This window comes from Astatotilapia calliptera, chromosome 16 (assembly GCF_900246225.1).
Source record: "Astatotilapia calliptera chromosome 16, fAstCal1.2, whole genome shotgun sequence".
NCBI classification, from domain to species: Eukaryota; Metazoa; Chordata; class Actinopteri; order Cichliformes; family Cichlidae; genus Astatotilapia; species Astatotilapia calliptera.
This window is the reverse complement of record NC_039317.1, coordinates 5764376-5783452: the sequence shown is the minus strand read 5'-3', so window position 1 is coordinate 5783452 and position 19077 is coordinate 5764376. Positions and strand designations below refer to the sequence as shown.

Genomic DNA, 19077 nt, shown 5'->3' with positions numbered 1-19077 from the left:
TTAGCTGTTTTAGCCTTGCATTGTTTCCAGCTAACAGTATGGAGTTTATTATTTGCTCAGTAATAAGAAAATTATAATACTGAAAGAAATGCTTACACCTTCAACACATCCTTTGTTCCTTTTCATTCCTCTGATGTGTTCAGAGTGCTAAGTAAACAAATAGTTCTGCACATAACAGGTCTGATAACTAAATATAGATGCTGTATTTCCCAAAGAGGAAAAAAAATTTAATTTGCCATAACATTACAAAAAATGAAAGAAAGCTGGGACAAGAGATGAAGATGACAGATTATTATCAAAGGAATCAGATATGTGATCTGTTATATTTTAATATATATATATATATATATATATATATATATATATATATATATATATATATATATATAAATAAACTTCTGTTATATGTGAAGTTGTATTTTCTTCATATTATGGAAGACCTGATAAATAGGTTAAATAATTAGCCCTACTAAAGGTTTGCATGAAAATACTAAGCAGTTTAGTACAGTTTGGTGGAGACTAAAAGGGTTAGTTCATAATATTATGGTAAAAATTTATAGTAATGCACTATGTTGGACTGATACAAACTAAACACGAGAAACTAACTTCAAGACTTCAACTTTTCATCAAGCATTTGGGCATCTTTGTGCTTTTAGAAACTATGCTAAATCATAGTTTTATTAATTTTCAGAACCAAAAACAAAAAAACAGGGAGCAGGAGATTTCAGGCAGCAGCGATGACAGTTCCTGGGGCCAGCCAAGCCATGGGGCAAAGCAGGGAAACAGTTCAGTGGATTAACCTGGAGGAGGAGCAAATACTTGGGAACATTTCTAGGAGGGCAACAGTGGAGACAGTTGCTTTCCCTCTGGATGCTCCCTCTGGAGTCAGCCTTTGAGGAGATGTAGCCTGAGATGCTTTTTGGCAGTTGCCAATGACTATACTAAATCACAGGTTTATTATTATTTCCAGGATCAAAAACAAGAACCATCAGAGTCCAGGGCCCTGTTTCAGGAAGCCGGTTTAGAAAACTCAGAGTGAAAAACGATACTCAGGGTTGAGTAACCCCGAACTGTCCAACTCGGAATATTCGGTTTCAGAAAGGCTGATAACAATTAGTTCAGTCAACGCGGAGTTGCTTTAACCCCAAGTGAAGCGCGCGGACGAGGATACATAAAGCCCTGATAAGCGGAGCACAGATTAAGCGAGTCACCATGGAGACGGAGGGAAAGAAGGCGCGGTCAATGTATTTTACAGCGCTTGAGGCCGAAATTCTGATGGCAGCATATGCCGATAACACGCAAATTCCGCGGAAAAAAGTAACACAGCCTCAGCTGCAAAAGACAGGGAGCATGCATGGCAAAACATAGCCGACAGAGTCAATGCGTGAGTGTTAATTTAAACATTGATCGAGGGATTTCCACCCATTTAACACGTTATTTTATCATATGTTATTTTATTTGTTATTTTATACATTTTATTTTGTGATGTGATGTGAGCGCAGGTGCAACCCAACAGGCCCCAAACGTTCCTGGCAGCAAGTAAAAATGAAATATAAAAATATAGTCCAAACAGGTGAGGTGTAATTGTATTATGAGCCATAGTGCTTGGTCTGTTTGTCCCATGTAAATCAATTGCAGTTAGAGGCTACATTAATTTTCTTTCTGTAAGCACTTATTGAAATTATCTGAGCACATTACAAGTACATATTTGCTTACTCTGTATGCTCAAATGTGGCCCGTTATAGCCAACAGAAAAAAAGCGGAGGCCCGAAAAACAGGTGGGGGTCCTCCACCACCACCACCACTCACAGAGGCTGAGCAGTTGGCCCTCAGCCAAAACAGTGGGCGCCCTGTGGCCGAAGGCATCTCTGCGGGGACATCCTCTGAGTCAATAACCCCGCAAGACACAAGTGCCTACATAGGGGGTAAATTCAAAATAATACATGATGTGCATACATCCTTTCTTCACAGTCACCTTTGCAGTGCTACTCATTCATTTGATAAACTCTTTACCATAATGGATTATTTTGTAGTGAAGTTATTTTCCTACTGATTTTGCCTTCCCTCAGTCTTGGTTGTCTTTGAGAGCATAATGACAATGAAGTGTAAGGTGATTGGTATGTTTGTTAATTGCCATTTGGTCCCTTGTAAGTTATAAGTGACCTGTATAAACCTCATATTCTATCAGTTGATGGTGGTGGTGTACTGCATCTGGTGCAGCCTCCTGTTGAGCCAGACCAACATGCAGTTGTGAGTAATACTCCACAGATTATATGAGTTTACAGTAGAACAGCAATGTTGTCTATTTCTTTACTACAGGAAAATAATGACGAAACATTGACAGCTGTTACAGAGGAGGAAGCAACAGAGACACTTTATGAGGTTTACATCTTTTAATACTTTGTGTACAGGAAATACAGGCGACCAATAAAGCCAGTTGAACAAAAAATCTGTTTATTCTTCTTTCAACATGTTGAGGTGATGGGTCAAAAGAAATGACTGTGACATATGGTGTCTCTGACTGCTCTTCCATCTTGTATGTCCGTGGGAGGGTCAGGATGTTCATGGTTTGGATCACTGCTGATGTTTGGTTCAGAAGGACAGTGTTCTCCTCTAATTGTGGCAATGTTGTGAAGAATCACACATGCCACAATAATGTCACATGCCCTTTCTGGGGTGACCCTGAGTCTTTGCAGGCACTGGAACCGGGCCTTAAGCATTCCGATAGTCATTTCAATTCTGGCTCTTGTCCTGCAATTAGCCAGATTATATCGCTGCTGTGGGCCCGGTTCAGGGTCAGGGTAAGGGGTAAGCAAATAGGGTAAACATGGATACCCCCTATCACCAAGCAAGTAGCCAGTGAACTCTCCTAAGACAGAAGGATACACTTCAGTTCAAATGTCCCTGAAGCAATTGGTCTTTATATATTTTAAAGTATTCTCAACTCACCATGTCCAAATTTTGTGCTCAGTGTACATTCACGGAATATTTGTGAGTCATGGACAGAGCCTGGCCACTTGGCTTCCACATTTGTGATAATGTTGGCAGCATCATATATGATCTTCACAGTGCAGAGAACACAAATTAGCATCCATTACTATAATGAAATAATTTGTTAGTTTGAAATGCTACAGGGAACTATGTACCTGTACATTAATGCTGTGGAAAGACTTCCTGTTCACATAGTCTCCTTCATTTACTGAAGGAGCAATGATTGGAATGTGAGTGCCATCTGTACAGCCAATCACGCCTGGGAACCCTGAAAATAAATGTAAAATTTAAGTAGTAGTTCAAGTATCACCACATCATGAATTAAGTTTTGGTCATCCTGATACCTGCAATTTTGTGGCATCCCTCTTTGATAAATCTTGTGGGTCTATGACCGGGGAACACCACAAACGAGTACAGGAGACATTTCAGTGCAACTGTAACATTCCTGACTGCCCGACAGACGGTAGCCTTGGAAACGTGCTCAGCGTCACCAATATTATACAGAAAGCTCCCGTTTGCAAGAAACCGAAGTGCAATACAAATAATATGCAATGAACTGAGAGAATGTCCGCGATGTGTCACATGCGTAATATATGGCCTGAGGATGTTATTCAAATAACTTATAGATTGTGCTGAGAAACGGTAACGTTCGCACAGAAAATCATCAGGAAATGATAAAATGTCCAAACGCGCTCTGATCACTCTCTCCCGGCGGAGAGCTCTGCGGAGAATTTGGGCTTCAACATCTACTGGCTCTTCAAGGAAGGAGCACGCCATGTCCGACACTTCCTACTGTCAGGTTTCCGACAAAGGGGCGGAGACAGTCAGGGTTAGTTGTAGTAAACCTGCTAGGGGGCAGGTTAGCTTCACGGCGTGTGTCGTCATAGTGACTCACTGAGGCTTCAGCTGAACTCGCTTTGTGAAACCGAAAACCCAGAGTTTTCGTTAACTCAGGGTATACTTACTCAGTTTTTCCACTAAACCGGCTTCCTGAAACAGGGCCCAGGGCCTTCTTGGGCCTTGCTTCTGCTGTGCCAGAAGCAGAGACAGAGACCCCCTGGAGGTTATATGGGCAGCTTGTGACAATGGAAATAATTTCTTTATATTCTTTGTAAGAGCCAGTCAGCCATTCATTACACTTCAGCATTATGGTGTAAATAATATCCTCTTTGTCCCCATCAGAAGAGTTTGAGTCTGCTGGGTCGAGCTCTAGTCTCTAGTTTATTTGCAGGACCCAAATGCTGACTCAAGAGACAGGCAGGATTAACAAAAAAAACAAGCTATTCAATAAGAGTGTTTTATATCAATCAGAAACACAATGTCTGTGACAAAACAAAATAAGCCTCTAATAAACCTGTCAGACCTGAAAACAAAACTCAGGGGGAGGGAACACTATACTAAACTAATCTCAATCAGAATATAAACTGAAATATGCTGAAACTAAGGACTACAGACTTAAGATGAAAACATGAAAATCAAATATAGCAATGATAAACTAAGAACCCAACGTAAACAAAGAAGTCCCAAAAGCTTAAAGCTAGCAGTAGCCTGCATCAAGAATTTGGGGGAATTACACTTCCCTGTCATAATCCATTACTGCTATCCAGTTACATGGGTCAAGGGGGACAGCAGGCATAGCAGAGACATCCACACCTCACAAGAATTCTCAACCCAGCCATGTATTCCTGATAGAACATTGTCAAAACACCTCCCCTTATAGCACAGGTGTCAAACTCCAGGCCTTGAGGGCCGTTGTCCTGCAGATTTTAGATGTGTCCTTGATCCAATACAGCTGATTTAAATGGCTAAATGACCTCCTCAACATGTCTTGAATTTCTCCAGAATCTAAAAACTAAAAACTAAATATTTGATTCAGGTGTGTTGACCCAGGGTGTTATATAAAACTTGCAGGACACTGGCCATTGAGGCCTGGAGTTTGACACCCCTGCCCTATAGGATAAAGAGCTCGGCTTGGTGGGGCCTCATCTGTGGGTCACAGCTAAGCTCAGCCCTATATGGGCCAGCCTCATGTGGGCCCACCTTTAGCTTGAACAGGCATAGGACTTTAGTGCTTTGTGAATTGAGTGCGGTCAGGGGTGGAGACCCTGGCAGTCCAGTTCCTGATTCAGCAAATAGGCATTAAATTGGCTTGTATGAGCTTCTGAATGCCTTCTAAAACCAAAGAGGCTGCAGGCTCCCAACTGGAACACACTGTAAAAGAAATAAATTTATGATAGTTATTGTCATAGTCAAATTAATCCATACTTTTAAATATAGATGATACATTTAGAAGATTCATTTGTTCATTTTGTTTGAACTCAAAATAAATATCAGCCCAGGCTCAAGAACACTAGTTTCTAGTTTAATGAATCAAATTGCGGCTGAGCAATTCAGAAAATTTGTCAATTACAACCTTTTTACAGTGGATGGGTTTGTATATCCCAATGATCCAAACTGGTCCTGATTGATCGACCAGACGAAGAGGGATTCAAGAAAGCCCTGTATTAGGGTTATATTTTGGATTATATAATCATATATGCTTAGAGGTATATAATCGATTGTATAATGATAGAATGTCTGATCCTTAGTAGTCTGCAAAGACTCTGTGGGCATTCCAGAGTGTTCTGGCATACACACACATCCTAAGGTCATGAGAGAGGTCGTACCTTCTCTTTCTGATATATGGTATGGGAGGACACTTACTCTGTATCTGTTTGAGTATAAGAGCCCTTTGTTTAGATGGACCGCTGGACACCTGGCACCAGCTTTAGGGAGTCGTTCACAGGGTCATATTTTGACACACACACACACACACACACACCAGCACATACAGACAGGTACTCCTTGTTCACATGTATGCCTGTGTAAAATGTCATATGTTAATGAAACTATGCATATTCATGTAACCACAATAAAGAGCAGTGCTGGGGGGGAGCTGACTGAGAGTGACTGGGGTTTGAGCGGCAGGAACAGCGTTCGTCTCAGTCATCTCCCTTGTGTACGAGATCACACAAAGAGGTGTCTGGTGTGTTGTTTTTGCCATTGTAGTGGATTGTCTCAGCTGTTCCAGCAATAGGTTTGTGCCTAGACGAACCTATCACCCTGTGTGTCATGGTGCTGGGTCGGTTACTCAGTGTTTTGAGTTTTGTTCTGATTTGATGTTTGATTTCTTCATTGTTATCTCTATTAGTGTTTAGGCTTCATTCTCAGGGTTTCTAGGTCTTAGATTTTCTTCCTGTGCCTCCTCTGTTTAGTGTCTAGTTATCCCTGTCCATGTGTTCTCTCTGTGCTCTGTTTCGTGTCCCTGAGTATGTCTCTGAGTTCAGTCTATGGATTTCCTGTTTTACTTCAAAGGTCTATGTCTCTTGTCTCGTCATGTTAATTAGGATCAGCTGTGCCTCTCTCCTGTTTGCCATTCCTTGTTTCCCTCCGTGTGTATATATAGTGTGTGTTTGCCTTTGCTCGTTGTCCGTCCGTCTGTGTTACTTGGTGTATCGCCGCATCTCTCTGCTCTACATTCTCCGTGTCATCTCTCCTCATCATCCTGCGTTTTTATGGTTTTAGGTTAGTTCATTGGTTTTCCCCAGTCTAGGTTTTGGTAGCTCCCCGTCCCGCATTTCCTGTTCTTGCCACTTTGTCACTCCTGTAAATAAACGCTCATGCACATCACAGCCTTTGCCTGCATTTTGGGTCCTTTATTCACAAACACCACACAGCTTGCCCCACAAACCATGACACTGTGGAAAAAAAGGAAGGGACAGGTTCACCCTCCCTGATGCAGAATTACTGGAAGCTGACCCTTAAGCTTGTGGAGGGAACATGCATCCCCATGGCTATCTGCATGGATGTCGCGATTTCACCCCATGGCCAAGAGGGATATTTCCCTGCACTTTTACATTGCCACTGACAGTGACACTGTGATTTTTTTTCCATTGTTTTAGTGTGATAACAAAAGTTCTTAAGTACAGAGCTTTGTAAGCTTTTGCCTATTAGAACAGTTCTTAAAGCACAATATGAATTTTTAAAAAAGTCTCTGCAATTGAGCACTATAGGCACCTGGAGACATTCAGACCTTCTAAATGCATCTGTTTTGAGGTTGTAGACTGTGGACTGGCAGAACTGTTACTCCTGTACAGGAAGTCTTGATTGACACATTTCAAAAAGGTCCATGAGTATTATGCAGAAGGCAAAGCAGAGCTCGAATTTAAAATTGACCGCAGCAAAAATGTGCAGAGAGGTTGATATCTCCAAAAGTTGATTCTGTTCATCTGGACATAGCGTTTTCTGGGAGAAACATTTTGTCACTCATCCAAGTGACTTCTTCAGTCTCAGAAGTCTGAGACTGAGACTGAAGAAGTCACTTGGATGAGTGACGAAACGTTTCTCCCAGAAAACGCTATGTCCAGATGAACAGAATCAACTTTTGGAGATTTATTTTCCTGGATGATTGAGAATGCATCAAGAAGAGAGGTTGATACCTCTCCGTTTCTGCTGAAATTTCCGACTGTGAACTCTTCAAGCCAATCTTCTGTACTGCTCATCTTGCAGGATACAAAGGGATGAGCAACTTATCTGTCCACACAAAAATGCTACCCCCCCACTCCCATTCTCCGTTTGGCATCCAATCACCCGATGTCCAACCACACCCAATCCTCTCTCTCTGTCTCTCTGTGACCTTACACATCAACATGAACATAATTCAAACTATAAAATCACATATCAATATATTTTCCTTTATGTTGCATTCACTTTATGCAATTATACATCAACAGGATTTATCATCAGCTCAGTCACATGAATGTCATGATTCTTTATGATTCAAATATGTTCTTTTTAACTCAATTACACAGGAGTACATTTTTGTGACATTTCCTTTTCATGTCTTTGTGTTTGTCAGTCACAACTTATTTAATAAAATCATGCACGTCAAACACACAGATGCCATTGACACATCATAGTCATAACAATGCCCTGGAAGGATGAGTCACGTGATGGAGCATTTGGGAATGGCCGCGCCATAGAGAGTCTCTGACCCCCGTCGACCCTACATTAGTTTTAAAACAAGGTAAACGCTCCCAAATAATATATTTCCTCACTGCGGTGACTTGCTAGATCAGTGTCCTCGAACTTATTGAGAGACATGGCCACAGGAACTAAGAAGAAGAGCGTGCAAACCCGAATCTCCACGGTGGCAGCGGGGGAAAGTAATGCTAGCAGTGCCAAGGTTAGCCCTGCTAGCCAAGAAGAAGGGCCAAAGATGGATATAAGCGGCCTGTTTGCCGAAATGACTAAGCTTGGAACTATCCTAACTAGTGTTGCGGCCGATGTATCTCACATTAAGTCAGATATGGTGGAACTTAAAAACGCTATAAGTGCAATCCAAATACGGATGACCGAAGCTGAGGGCCGCATTTCAGATGTGGAAGACAAAATGAGGAGCATAACAGAAGATAATGGCAAAAACGCTAAAAAGCTTGAACAACTTTGGGCCCGAGTAGACGACCAGGAAAACAGAAACCGCAGAAAGAATGTTCGGCTTATCGGTCTGGAAGAGGGTCTGGAAAGTGGTGGCAGCATAAATGATTATGTGATGAAGATACTCGCGGATGGCCTAGGTCTACGAGGGGAGGAATATGAGCTGGAAAGATGCCACAGAAGTACGAGACCACGCCTGGGACCTGGTCAGCCACCTCGAATCGTGCTGGTGAGATTTCTCCGTTACACTGCACGACAAAAAGTTATCATGACCGCTAAACAGAAGAAAGGAATACTGTGGGAGAACTGTCGTTTGTCATTTTATGAAGATATGACCGCGGAGCGAGCGGCGCAGAGGAAGCTTTTCTCCCCAGTAATGAAGAAGCTATGGCAGCATCAGATAAAGCACACTCTGGCACATCCAGCAAAACTTCGATTAACATGGAAAGGCCAGCAGAAGAGCTTTGACAGCGTTGAGGAGGCAGAGAAATTCGTGCGTGAGAACTTTCAGGAAGTGGTGGAGTAAGGGGTTAATAAGCTAAATTACGTGCATGGGAGCGCATCGTTAATAATTTCATAAGACGGGGGCGGGCTCCCTGGGGTGTCGACGGGACAGAAGGAGGACAGCAGTTCACTGTCCACGGGACCATCACGGACCAGAGACAGTTTTGCCCACGGGGCTTTTGCGCTGTCATGTTCCTTTTTTGGACGGCGCTATTTCTTTTTTTATGTTCGTTGTTTTTTGTTTTTTATTTTTTTGGTAGAGATTCTATAGGTGAGGTACTGTTCTTGTTTAAACTTATGTTCTGGTTCAAGCAGGGTTATCAGCACAGGTTAAATGGTTATGGGTTGGAAGATATAAGGCTTATAGATACCTTAACATGGCATAGTCATGGGGAATGTGGACGTTAATATTGTGTCATGGAATATAAATGGCTGTGGCACACCAGTCAAAAGAAAAAAAGTGCTTAGCTACCTCAAGTCTCATAATGCTGATATTGCATACATCCAGGAGACGCATTTTGCAAATGAAAATGAAGCATTGAAATTAAAAAGGGATTGGGTTGGGAAAGTATTTCATAACTCAAGATCAAGCAAGAGTCGTGGTGTCATGATACTCATTAATAAAAGACTAAACTTTGTGTTATTGAAGGAAAGCCGGGATGAAGACGGGCGAGTGTTGGCTCTGCAGGCTCTCATTAATGGAGTTCAGGTTGTTCTGTGCAATATTTACGCCCCAAATAGGGATGAACCTAATTTTATGGATGAGGTTAACAAGATGCTAGGGAACATGAAGGGCCAGATCTTGTTAGGTGGAGACTTTAATAATGTGATGGATGAATATATTGATAGAAGTGCCATTAATGCAACTTCAAGTACTAGAACTGGGACAGCGATAGATGCTTTAAAAGAAGATCTCAGTGTGGTAGATATTTGGAGGCTTGTTCACCCTATGGAAAGAGAATACACCTTTTACTCTTATTCGCATAAGACATATTCCCGAATAGATTATTTTTTGATTTCTAAATCATGTGTCAATTTAGTAGTAAACTGTGACATTGGTGTGATTGCTTTAACAGATCACGCACCAGTAGAATTGCACATAAATCTAAATGTTGAAAAGAACAGAACGGGTAGGTGGAGACTAAACTCAAGCATATTGCAGGACGAAAAATTTGTATCAACCCTAAAAGAGGATATAAGATATTTTTTAGAGGTGAATGTTGGATCTACGGACAGGCTGGCTATTGTATGGGATGCTTTGAAGGCATTTATTCGTGGAAAGTGCATAGGCTATAGTTCTAAGAAAAATAGAGAAGATAAGGAAAAGATAAAAACTTTGGAGGAAAATATAAGTAAATTGGAAAAACAATTAGCAGGAAAATTTGATGATAATAAATTTAAAGAGATTTGCCAGCTTAAATATGATCTTCATAAAATTTATAACAAAAAAGCAGAGTATGCCCTCTTTCGTCTTAAAACTAATTTCTATGAGAATGGTGAAAAGACAGGCAGGCTATTAGCCAGACAACTTAAGCAAATGGACAATCAGAATGTTATTACGGCAGTTAAAAAGGATGATAAATTAGTTACATCTTCTTCAGAGATTAACACAATTTTTCAAATATTTTATCAAGATTTATACACGTCCGATAACAAAGTAAGTATGGATCTGCTGAGTACATACTTTGATAAAATGAAAATACCAAAAATCTCACAAGAGGGTAGGGACAAATTGGAAACTCCACTAACTGAGGTAGAAGTAAAAGAAGCTATCTGTGCAATGAAAGCTGGGAAGTCACCAGGAATAGATGGATTCCCAGCAGAATTTTACCATAAATTTATAGATTTGCTATGTCCTTTTCTAACTGAAGTATTACATGAAGCCTTTGAATTTGGACGACTCCCTGCAAGTTTTAATCAGGCAGTAATATCACTAATTCCAAAAGGCGACAAGGATTTAACTGATCCAGGTAATTACAGACCAATAAGTTTAATCAATGTGGATTGCAAAATTCTATCCAAAGTTTTAGCAACAAGGTTGGAGGTTGTGATACCACAAATTATTCATCAAGATCAAGTAGGGTTTATCAAGAATAGATCTGCTTCTGATAATATGAGGAGATTACTACACCTGCTGTGGCTGAATAGAAATAACACAAATCCTGTATTGGCTATATCTTTAGATGCACAGAAAGCTTTTGATAGGGTGGAGTGGAACTTTCTGTTCACAGCCCTGGAAAAGTTTGGAATAGGTGACAATTTTTGCAGATGGATTAGAACCATGTATTCTGGTCCAGAAGCAGCTGTATTTACAAATGGGGTACTTTCCCCTTTTTTTAGTATTTCCAGATCAACACGTCAAGGATGCAATTTAAGCCCATTGCTATTTATAATATTTTTAGAGCCATTAGCTATTCAAATCAGAGAAAATGCAGAGATTAAAGGTGTATTTGGGGGAGGCAGAGAACACAAATTATTCCTGTATGCAGATGATGTGCTGATATTAAACCAAGACCCAACTAATTCTATCACAAAACTATTAGAGGTGATTAATACATACTCAATGTTTTCGGGGTACAAAATTAATTGGCATAAATCAGAGGCGATGCCAGTTTCCCAGGCTTGCAGTCATAACTTAATATCGGGCTTTAACTTTAAGTGGGTGGACAAGGGAATGAAATATCTTGGAATTGAATTGGACCCCAATATTGAGGATATTATGGCTAACAGTATGGGAAAATTATTAAACAAGATCAATAAAAACTTGGGTAAATGGAGTAAACTAAATTTGACATTGTGGGGAAAAGTGAACACAGTTAAAATGGTTGTGGCACCGCTCATCAACTATTATACAGGAATGCTGCCTATGTGTATCCCGCGACGGATGTTGCAAAGCTACAATAATATGATAAAAGATTTTCTTTGGAAGGGTGGTAAACCCCGTATTAACATAAATCGACTGTCCCAATCTAAGAAAGAAGGGGGACTAGCCCTGCCCAATATAGAGTATTATAGTATCTCTTTTGAAATGGCTAGATTAGGCAAACATTGGGCAGGGAAAAATAATGTAGACTGGATTTTAATAGAACAAGAGCTTGCATCTCCATTCACACCAATTGATATTTTATCACAAAAAGTGAATAATCACGGTAAGACGCAAAACCCTATTTTGAAATTTTCGAAAATGGTATGGTTGGAGGTGCATAAGAAATACAAACTTGTGCCATATGTACAGAAGTATGCCCCCTTGTGGTATAATCCTAAAATTAAAATTGGTAAGCAGACTGTTTACTGGACACAATGGCTGAGAAGAGGTATCAGAACTGTTAGTGACCTATTTGAAGGGGGTGTTTTCATGTCGTATGAGGATATTAAAAAAAAGTTTTGTTTAGAGGGTAACAGTCATTTCTGGAAGTATTTGCAAATAAGAAACTGTTTAAAAGGAGGAGTTACAATAACATGTGAAAGTAACTCGATAGAGAATTTCATGCTACTACCCCCATTTCTGTGCACAGCTGCGAAATGGTATAATATTTGCCCATGGATTAAAAACAATATAAATAAGAGCCTGAAAAAAGTATGGGAAAGGGATCTAGGGCGTACAATGGATGAAGATACATGGGATTCTATATTGTCGAACAATGGATTATACATTAGGGAAGCCAGGGGAAAATTTATTCAATACAAAATTCTTAACAGATACCATTATACTCCTTCAAGGCTGTATAGAATGGGGATTGGTAGAGATGACTTGTGTTGGAAATGCCGAAAAAAACAAAGGTACTCTGATACATGCCCTCTGGGAATGCCCGCTGGTTTTTCCAGTTTGGAACACTGTACTGAATTATTTGCAGGGGTGGACACTTTGTAACCTACCCAGATCACCTAAATTATGTTTACTAGGAGACAAAGGAGAGGTGCCGCAATTAAGTAAACACCAGTTTAGAGTGTTAAGTACTGCATTGGTAACATGTGCCCGTGTCATTTTGGAACACTGGAAGGACTCTCATATTCCAACGCTTAAAATGTGGAAAGACAGAATGATTGGGAATGTTGCATGCGAAAAGATGCTGGGAAAAATACATCATGTGACAGAAGCTGCGCTGGAACAGTGGGACAATTTTTGCAACTACATGTCTACCTGACTTGGACATTTGAGTTTAATACAACATATGTTAAAACCTCACTTGTTTTGTTTTGTTGTGTTTTTTTTTTTTTTTTTTTTGTTGTTGTTGTTTTTAAATTTATTTATTTTGTTTGTTTGTTTTTGTTTGTTTGCTTCTTGCTTTTGGTTGTTGCATCTCTGTATTTGCTGTTATAAAATGCAAAATCTAATAAATACTTGAATTATAAAAAAAAAAACAATGCCCTGGAAGGTGAGTGAGACAAAAGGCTGCATGTTAAGTCATTTTACCCTCTTTCACATGTAATGAGAGATAAACCAGGAGGCACTTCAATTTTTTTTCAAACATCCTGCCTCACTTGACAACACCAAATATTTGTTACAATTTTAGCCCGACTGCTGTTTTAGACCCACCGAAACATTCATAATTGCTCCTACCTGTCAGCAATTATCGTAAAAGTCTTTTAGCCACCAGTTTCGTAATGTTGATGAAATCTTTTATGACAAGGTTAATGAGATCCATGGAGGGTGCCTGTGTTGGATAAAACCATGCCACTAGCACTGAATGATTGACTTTCTGAATTCTAAGGACAGTTACACAGTTTGCATTTCAGTGCACAGTGTAGGAAGCTGAGTAGTTATAGCTATTCTTTAACCATTTTAATGAATGCTGATTTAAATACGACATATGTAACACTTGGTGGGCATGTGGAAATTCACAGATACAGATATCTTTATTTTGTGATCATGCTTACAGCTTATATTCTGTTAATATGCTTTAATGTTTCTATCATATGTCTTATTGTTATACACAAAAATCTTCATGAGCCAATGTATATTTTTATTGCAGCTTTGTTATTGAACTCTATTCTTTTCAGCAGTAATATCCACCCAAAGCTCTTGGTTGACTTCTTATCTGAGAAACAGATCGTATCTTACCAAGCTTGTCTTTTTCAGGTTTTTATGTTTTACTTTTTAAGCTCTTCAGAGTTCTTACTATTGTCAGCTATGGCCTATGACAGATATGTGTCTATTTGTAAACCCCTGCAATATCCAGCCATCATGAGAACAACTACTGTCAGTTTACTGCTGTGTTTTGCATGGCTGGTACCTGCTTGTTATATTGTAGTGCCAGTTGCACTAAATATTAATAGCAAACTGTGTAGCTTTACTTTGAAAGGAATTTTTTGTAATAATTCACTTAACAAGCTTTTCTGTGTGACTTCAAATGAATTATCAATATACGGTGTAATTGTTCTGTTGAATCTCGGACTTTTCCCCATGCTTTTTATACTTTTCACATACACAAAGATAATCATAATTGCTTTTCAGAGTTGTGGAGATATCAGAAGAAAAGCTGTTCAGACCTGTTTACCTCATCTGCTAGTTTTGATTAACTATTCTGTTTTGATTACCTATGATGTTGTCATTGTTAAACTGGAATCTGATTTTCCCAAAACTGCACGTTTCGTAATGACACTCCAAATAATAACTTATAATCCTCTCTGCAATCCAATCATATATGGACTGAAAATGAAAGAAATTTCTAATCACCTTAAAAGGTTGCTTAGACACATGAAATAATGTAGTGTCATTGTACATTTATTTACTAATTTATTAGTAATTTATTTATTGTGCAACACACTGGTAAAAGAAGTAGGTTTATGGTGCATTATAAGCAGTGTTGGGACTAACGCGTTATTAAGTAACGCGTTACAGTAACTACGTTATTATTGCGGTAACGAGCACGGTAACTAGTTATTATGCCAAAATCAGGAACGCGTTTCTCGTTACTGGGATTTAGATAGGGTCGTTACTCGTTACTTCGTGTGTTGCGTTTAACTTACCTCGGAAATCGGAACACGAACCTGGGAATAATGTCACACTCGAGTAAACGGTGTTCTGGTTAGCCTCGTTGGAGAAGTCTGGATTCCAATATGGCGACGCCCTCGAAAACGCTTGTTTTGCTAGCTCTCTACAAAAACAAATTACTACTACACATATGCAGCTCATCTGCAGTCCCGAATTTCTGAGTCCCGAGTACAAAGGAAAGCACCACGACTGCAGTTTCCGTGCTGGACGTAAAAAGGGCACGTGACACTGTGACGTAAGCTACAATCATGGCGGCAGTCGAAGATGGTCCAGGCATGTGTTTTCTCTCCTGGAAATATTCACATTATTTCTCCTTTGTGTTGGAAAAAGACAGGAATATTGTCGTGAACTGTACTCTCTGTGGAGGTTCTAAAACTCTTTCGACATCAAAGACTAGCAATTCTAATCTGATGAAACATCTTCAGAAACAGCATGCATCTACCAACTTAGTTGAAAAAGAACCTGAAGGCAACGTCGGTGACTCTAGCTCCGTTGATGCTATTCCAGCAAAACAACGAAAGCTTGATTTCGGACAGCCTGCTGCACAGTCCATCACCCAGCCCCAGCTACACAGGCTGATTGCCAGGTATGTTGTGGAAGACATGAAACCCATCTCAACGGTTGAGTCCCATGCTTTCAGACAACTGATTAGTCATATACCTGTGCGAGGGAGAGCTGGGAAGGCACCATCCAGAAAGACATTTTCCAGTTTCCTAGACCAAGAATATGCCAACATGGAGTCAGAGCTCAAAAATACACTTGACATGGTAGAATACATCTCCACAACAGCAGACATTTGGACTGTGCATAATAAAAGTTTTCTTGGTGTGACCGCGCATTGGATAAATGCACAAAACATGAAACGTGAGAAAGCAGCGCTGGCATGCAGGCGATTTATGGGTCGACATACGTATGACAGTATTGCATCTGAGCTGGACAACATTAACTCATCTCATGTCCTATCGTTTAAAATCACATCAACTGTAACGGATAATGGCTCCAATTTTGTCAAGGCTTTTAAAGTGTACCGGCCAGCACCTGAGTCAGATGACTCTGAATCTGAGGAGGATGAGGTGACTTTTGTTTCAATTGGGGATGTGCTGCAGAATGCTGCTGATGATGCTGATGATGCAATTTCTTTACCGCCACATCAGAGATGTGCATCGCACACAATGAATCTTATCTCTTGCACTGATGTGGAGAAGTGGCTATTGTCTGAAGCTGCAACAAAAACCATCTACAGAAGTGCCACCACAAAATGTGCAGGGCTGTGGAACAAGGCCAGTCGTTCCACAGTGGCTGCTGAGATTGTGGACGACATTATTGCAAAGAAGCTACTAGTACCTTGCACAACAAGGTGGAACTCGTTCTATTATGCTCTGGAGAGAATTTCAAAGATACCTGTGGTGGAGCTGCACACAATCTCAACCACATTACAGTTGAAATGTTTCAATGAGAGGGAGCATCAGTGTATCAGAGAGTACTGTGCAGTCATGAAACCACTTACTGTGGCACTGGACATTCTTCAAGGAGAAGACCATTGTTTTTATGGCACACTCCTACCCACACTGGAATCGCTAATGACCAAGACTCTGGCTATAAAAAATGGTCTGCAAATTCTTGTTGGGCTACCAGATACAGTTGTCCAGGTAAGAGATGATATTTTCATTTGTGTTTATCTTTAATGAAATGTTTTACTCAATTGCTTTTTATATTGTGCTGTGCTGTTCACATGCAAGTGAATGCTGTTACAGTTACAGATACTTAACCCCAATAAATAAATAAAATAAATACAACGTAGTAAAATACACACTATTTACAAATTAAAATACATTCTATATAAAACTACAGCATGCTGTTAATATTTAATGTTGAAACAATGCATACTTTCACATGCAAAAATGTTTTTTGCACTTTTACTGTGTCGTTATTACAGGCAGTCAAAACAAGGTTTGCACATGTCCTTGGAAGTGAAGATGCTTTGCTGGCTGCTGTGACACTACCAAAATTTAAGCTTCGTTGGCTACATGACCAGGCGCGGAAGGACCTCGCAAAGGCACGTCTGCTGGTAGAGTGTCGAAAACTTCTCCCTGAGCAAGATCAGCTACAACCAGGTACCAGCGCCACCAACACAACACAGCACGCGGGTTCTAGCAAAGAGGATGAGTTCTTCTCCTTTGAAGAGAATGAGGACATATATGCCACTGCTGAAGGTGAGGTAGCCGAGTACCTCAAATCAGGAGCAACAGGGTTAGACTCTCTGAATCATTTCCCAATGATAAAGAAACTCTCTCTTAAACTTAATGCAGCTACTCCTTCAAGTGCCCCAGTTGAAAGGCTTTTCAGCCTGGGAAACCTGATTCTCACTCCAAAGAGGAACAAGTTGTCTGATCATAAGTTTGAGAAGCTTCTCCTCTTGAGGTACAATCGTTGGTTTGATGGAAACCAAAGTTGAGTAGTGCTCATATGATGATGATGTGTTGCCTTCAGTGGTGCTCTACAAGGTAAAGTAGGGTTATTTCCAAGTGAAACTTGGGCTTCTGAAGCACTTAAAATACCATTATATTTTATTTATCTACATGGCCTGTATGGAGGCAATATTATTTTGGTTTGACTGTTTATGAAGCTGAAAATAGTTATTATTTATTTTATTTCTGTTTGTGGGGCTGAACATACTTGTAATTAATTTTATTTCTCTTCTCTTTCTCTGAAAATACTTTTATTACTGAACATGAGGTCTCCAGTTGGTGGAATTCAGCAGTTAAGTTTACAAAGTTAAGTTCAGTTAACTTTACAAAGAATGGACAAACCTCACCGTGTTTATGTTAAATCATTTTTTGCACTACATGTTTTTGCACTTTGATACCTACTTTGATACCTACAGGTCCTAAATTGTCTGAGGTACAGTTTAATGTTGGCACTGCTAAAAGCATACTTTCTGTCCATTTAAATGGCAAAAATAAATATCTTTCAAAAGTTTCAACACACTGTATGTTGTGTTTTGTGATCCACTGCTTCTTCCTAGTGATACTACGTACAATGATTAGACACTGCTGTAACAACCCGAGAATGATGAGTTTGCATTTGTAGAGGGTTGAAACATTAGAAATAGATTAAAACACACAGATAAAAAAAGTGACACATAAAACAAACTTTGTTAATTTCTAATTTAGTTTCATTCATTTCATCATTGACTTGCACTCACACTACTACACTGCCATTTTAACTATTTTAGGTTCAGGCCATTAGGTGGCACAGTGTACTTGTGGCTGGATAGTGCTAACATGTAAGCAAGCTAGAAGACTGGCATCCTTGCTGGGTATCCAGTTAGGGAAGCAACACATTAATAAGAGAATTCTGGGTAAAACCAAAGTTACTTTCCCTAGTAACTAGTTACTTCGAAAGTAACGAGTAACTTGAAGTAACTGAGTTACTTTTGAGAGAAGTAACTAGTAATGTAACTGAGTTACTATTTTAAAGTAACTTACCCAACACTGATTATAAGGCATAATGTTTTCTGCAGTCATTGATCAAGAGAGTAAAAAAGGCAACCGGAACATCCTGTAAAAGGAACCATCATAGTAAAAAAATAATCCAGTAATTTTGAATAAAGATGATAGGTTTGGCAGCATTTGGCAGTTTCAGTGCAGTTTGTGACATAATGTTTTTATTTTTCATGGACATGAATTGTTGTGGTTACAGTGTGGAAATATAATGAGAATGATTATGCCTCATGTTTGTCAGGGGTTGTGTGTGGAGGCGTGGAAGAGATGACCCAAACGCAGGACTCACGGTGCAGAAATGATGAGGATTTATTGGAGCGGGTGAATGAACAAAGCAGGAACGGCAGAACTGACTAGCTGACAGAAAGACTGAGTGGCTGGCTGAATAACTGAGCACTAACGGGAACGACAACATAACATCAATGACACGACAGTGAACGAGTGGAAACAGAGGACTTAAATACACAGACTGATGAGGATGATAATGAGAGACCGGTGAGTACACAGCTGAACATTATCTGGCTAATAACACAAGAGACGAGTTGACACAGGAAAAGCAGGAAGTGAGAACATTGATGTGGCAACATAACCTAAACGTGACAAAACTGA

General features: G+C 39.9%; 1 protein-coding gene across 1 annotated transcript; it reads left to right on the top strand.

Moving 5' to 3' along the window:
- The first annotated feature begins 13241 nt into the window (after window positions 1-13241).
- On the top strand, window positions 13242-14677 carry LOC113008051 (olfactory receptor 6N2-like). The gene has a single exon (XM_026145183.1). The coding sequence runs from the start codon at window positions 13757-13759 to the stop codon at window positions 14675-14677; it is 921 nt and encodes a 306-aa protein (XP_026000968.1). The 5' UTR covers window positions 13242-13756.
- Window positions 14678-19077: the final 4400 nt, after the last annotated feature.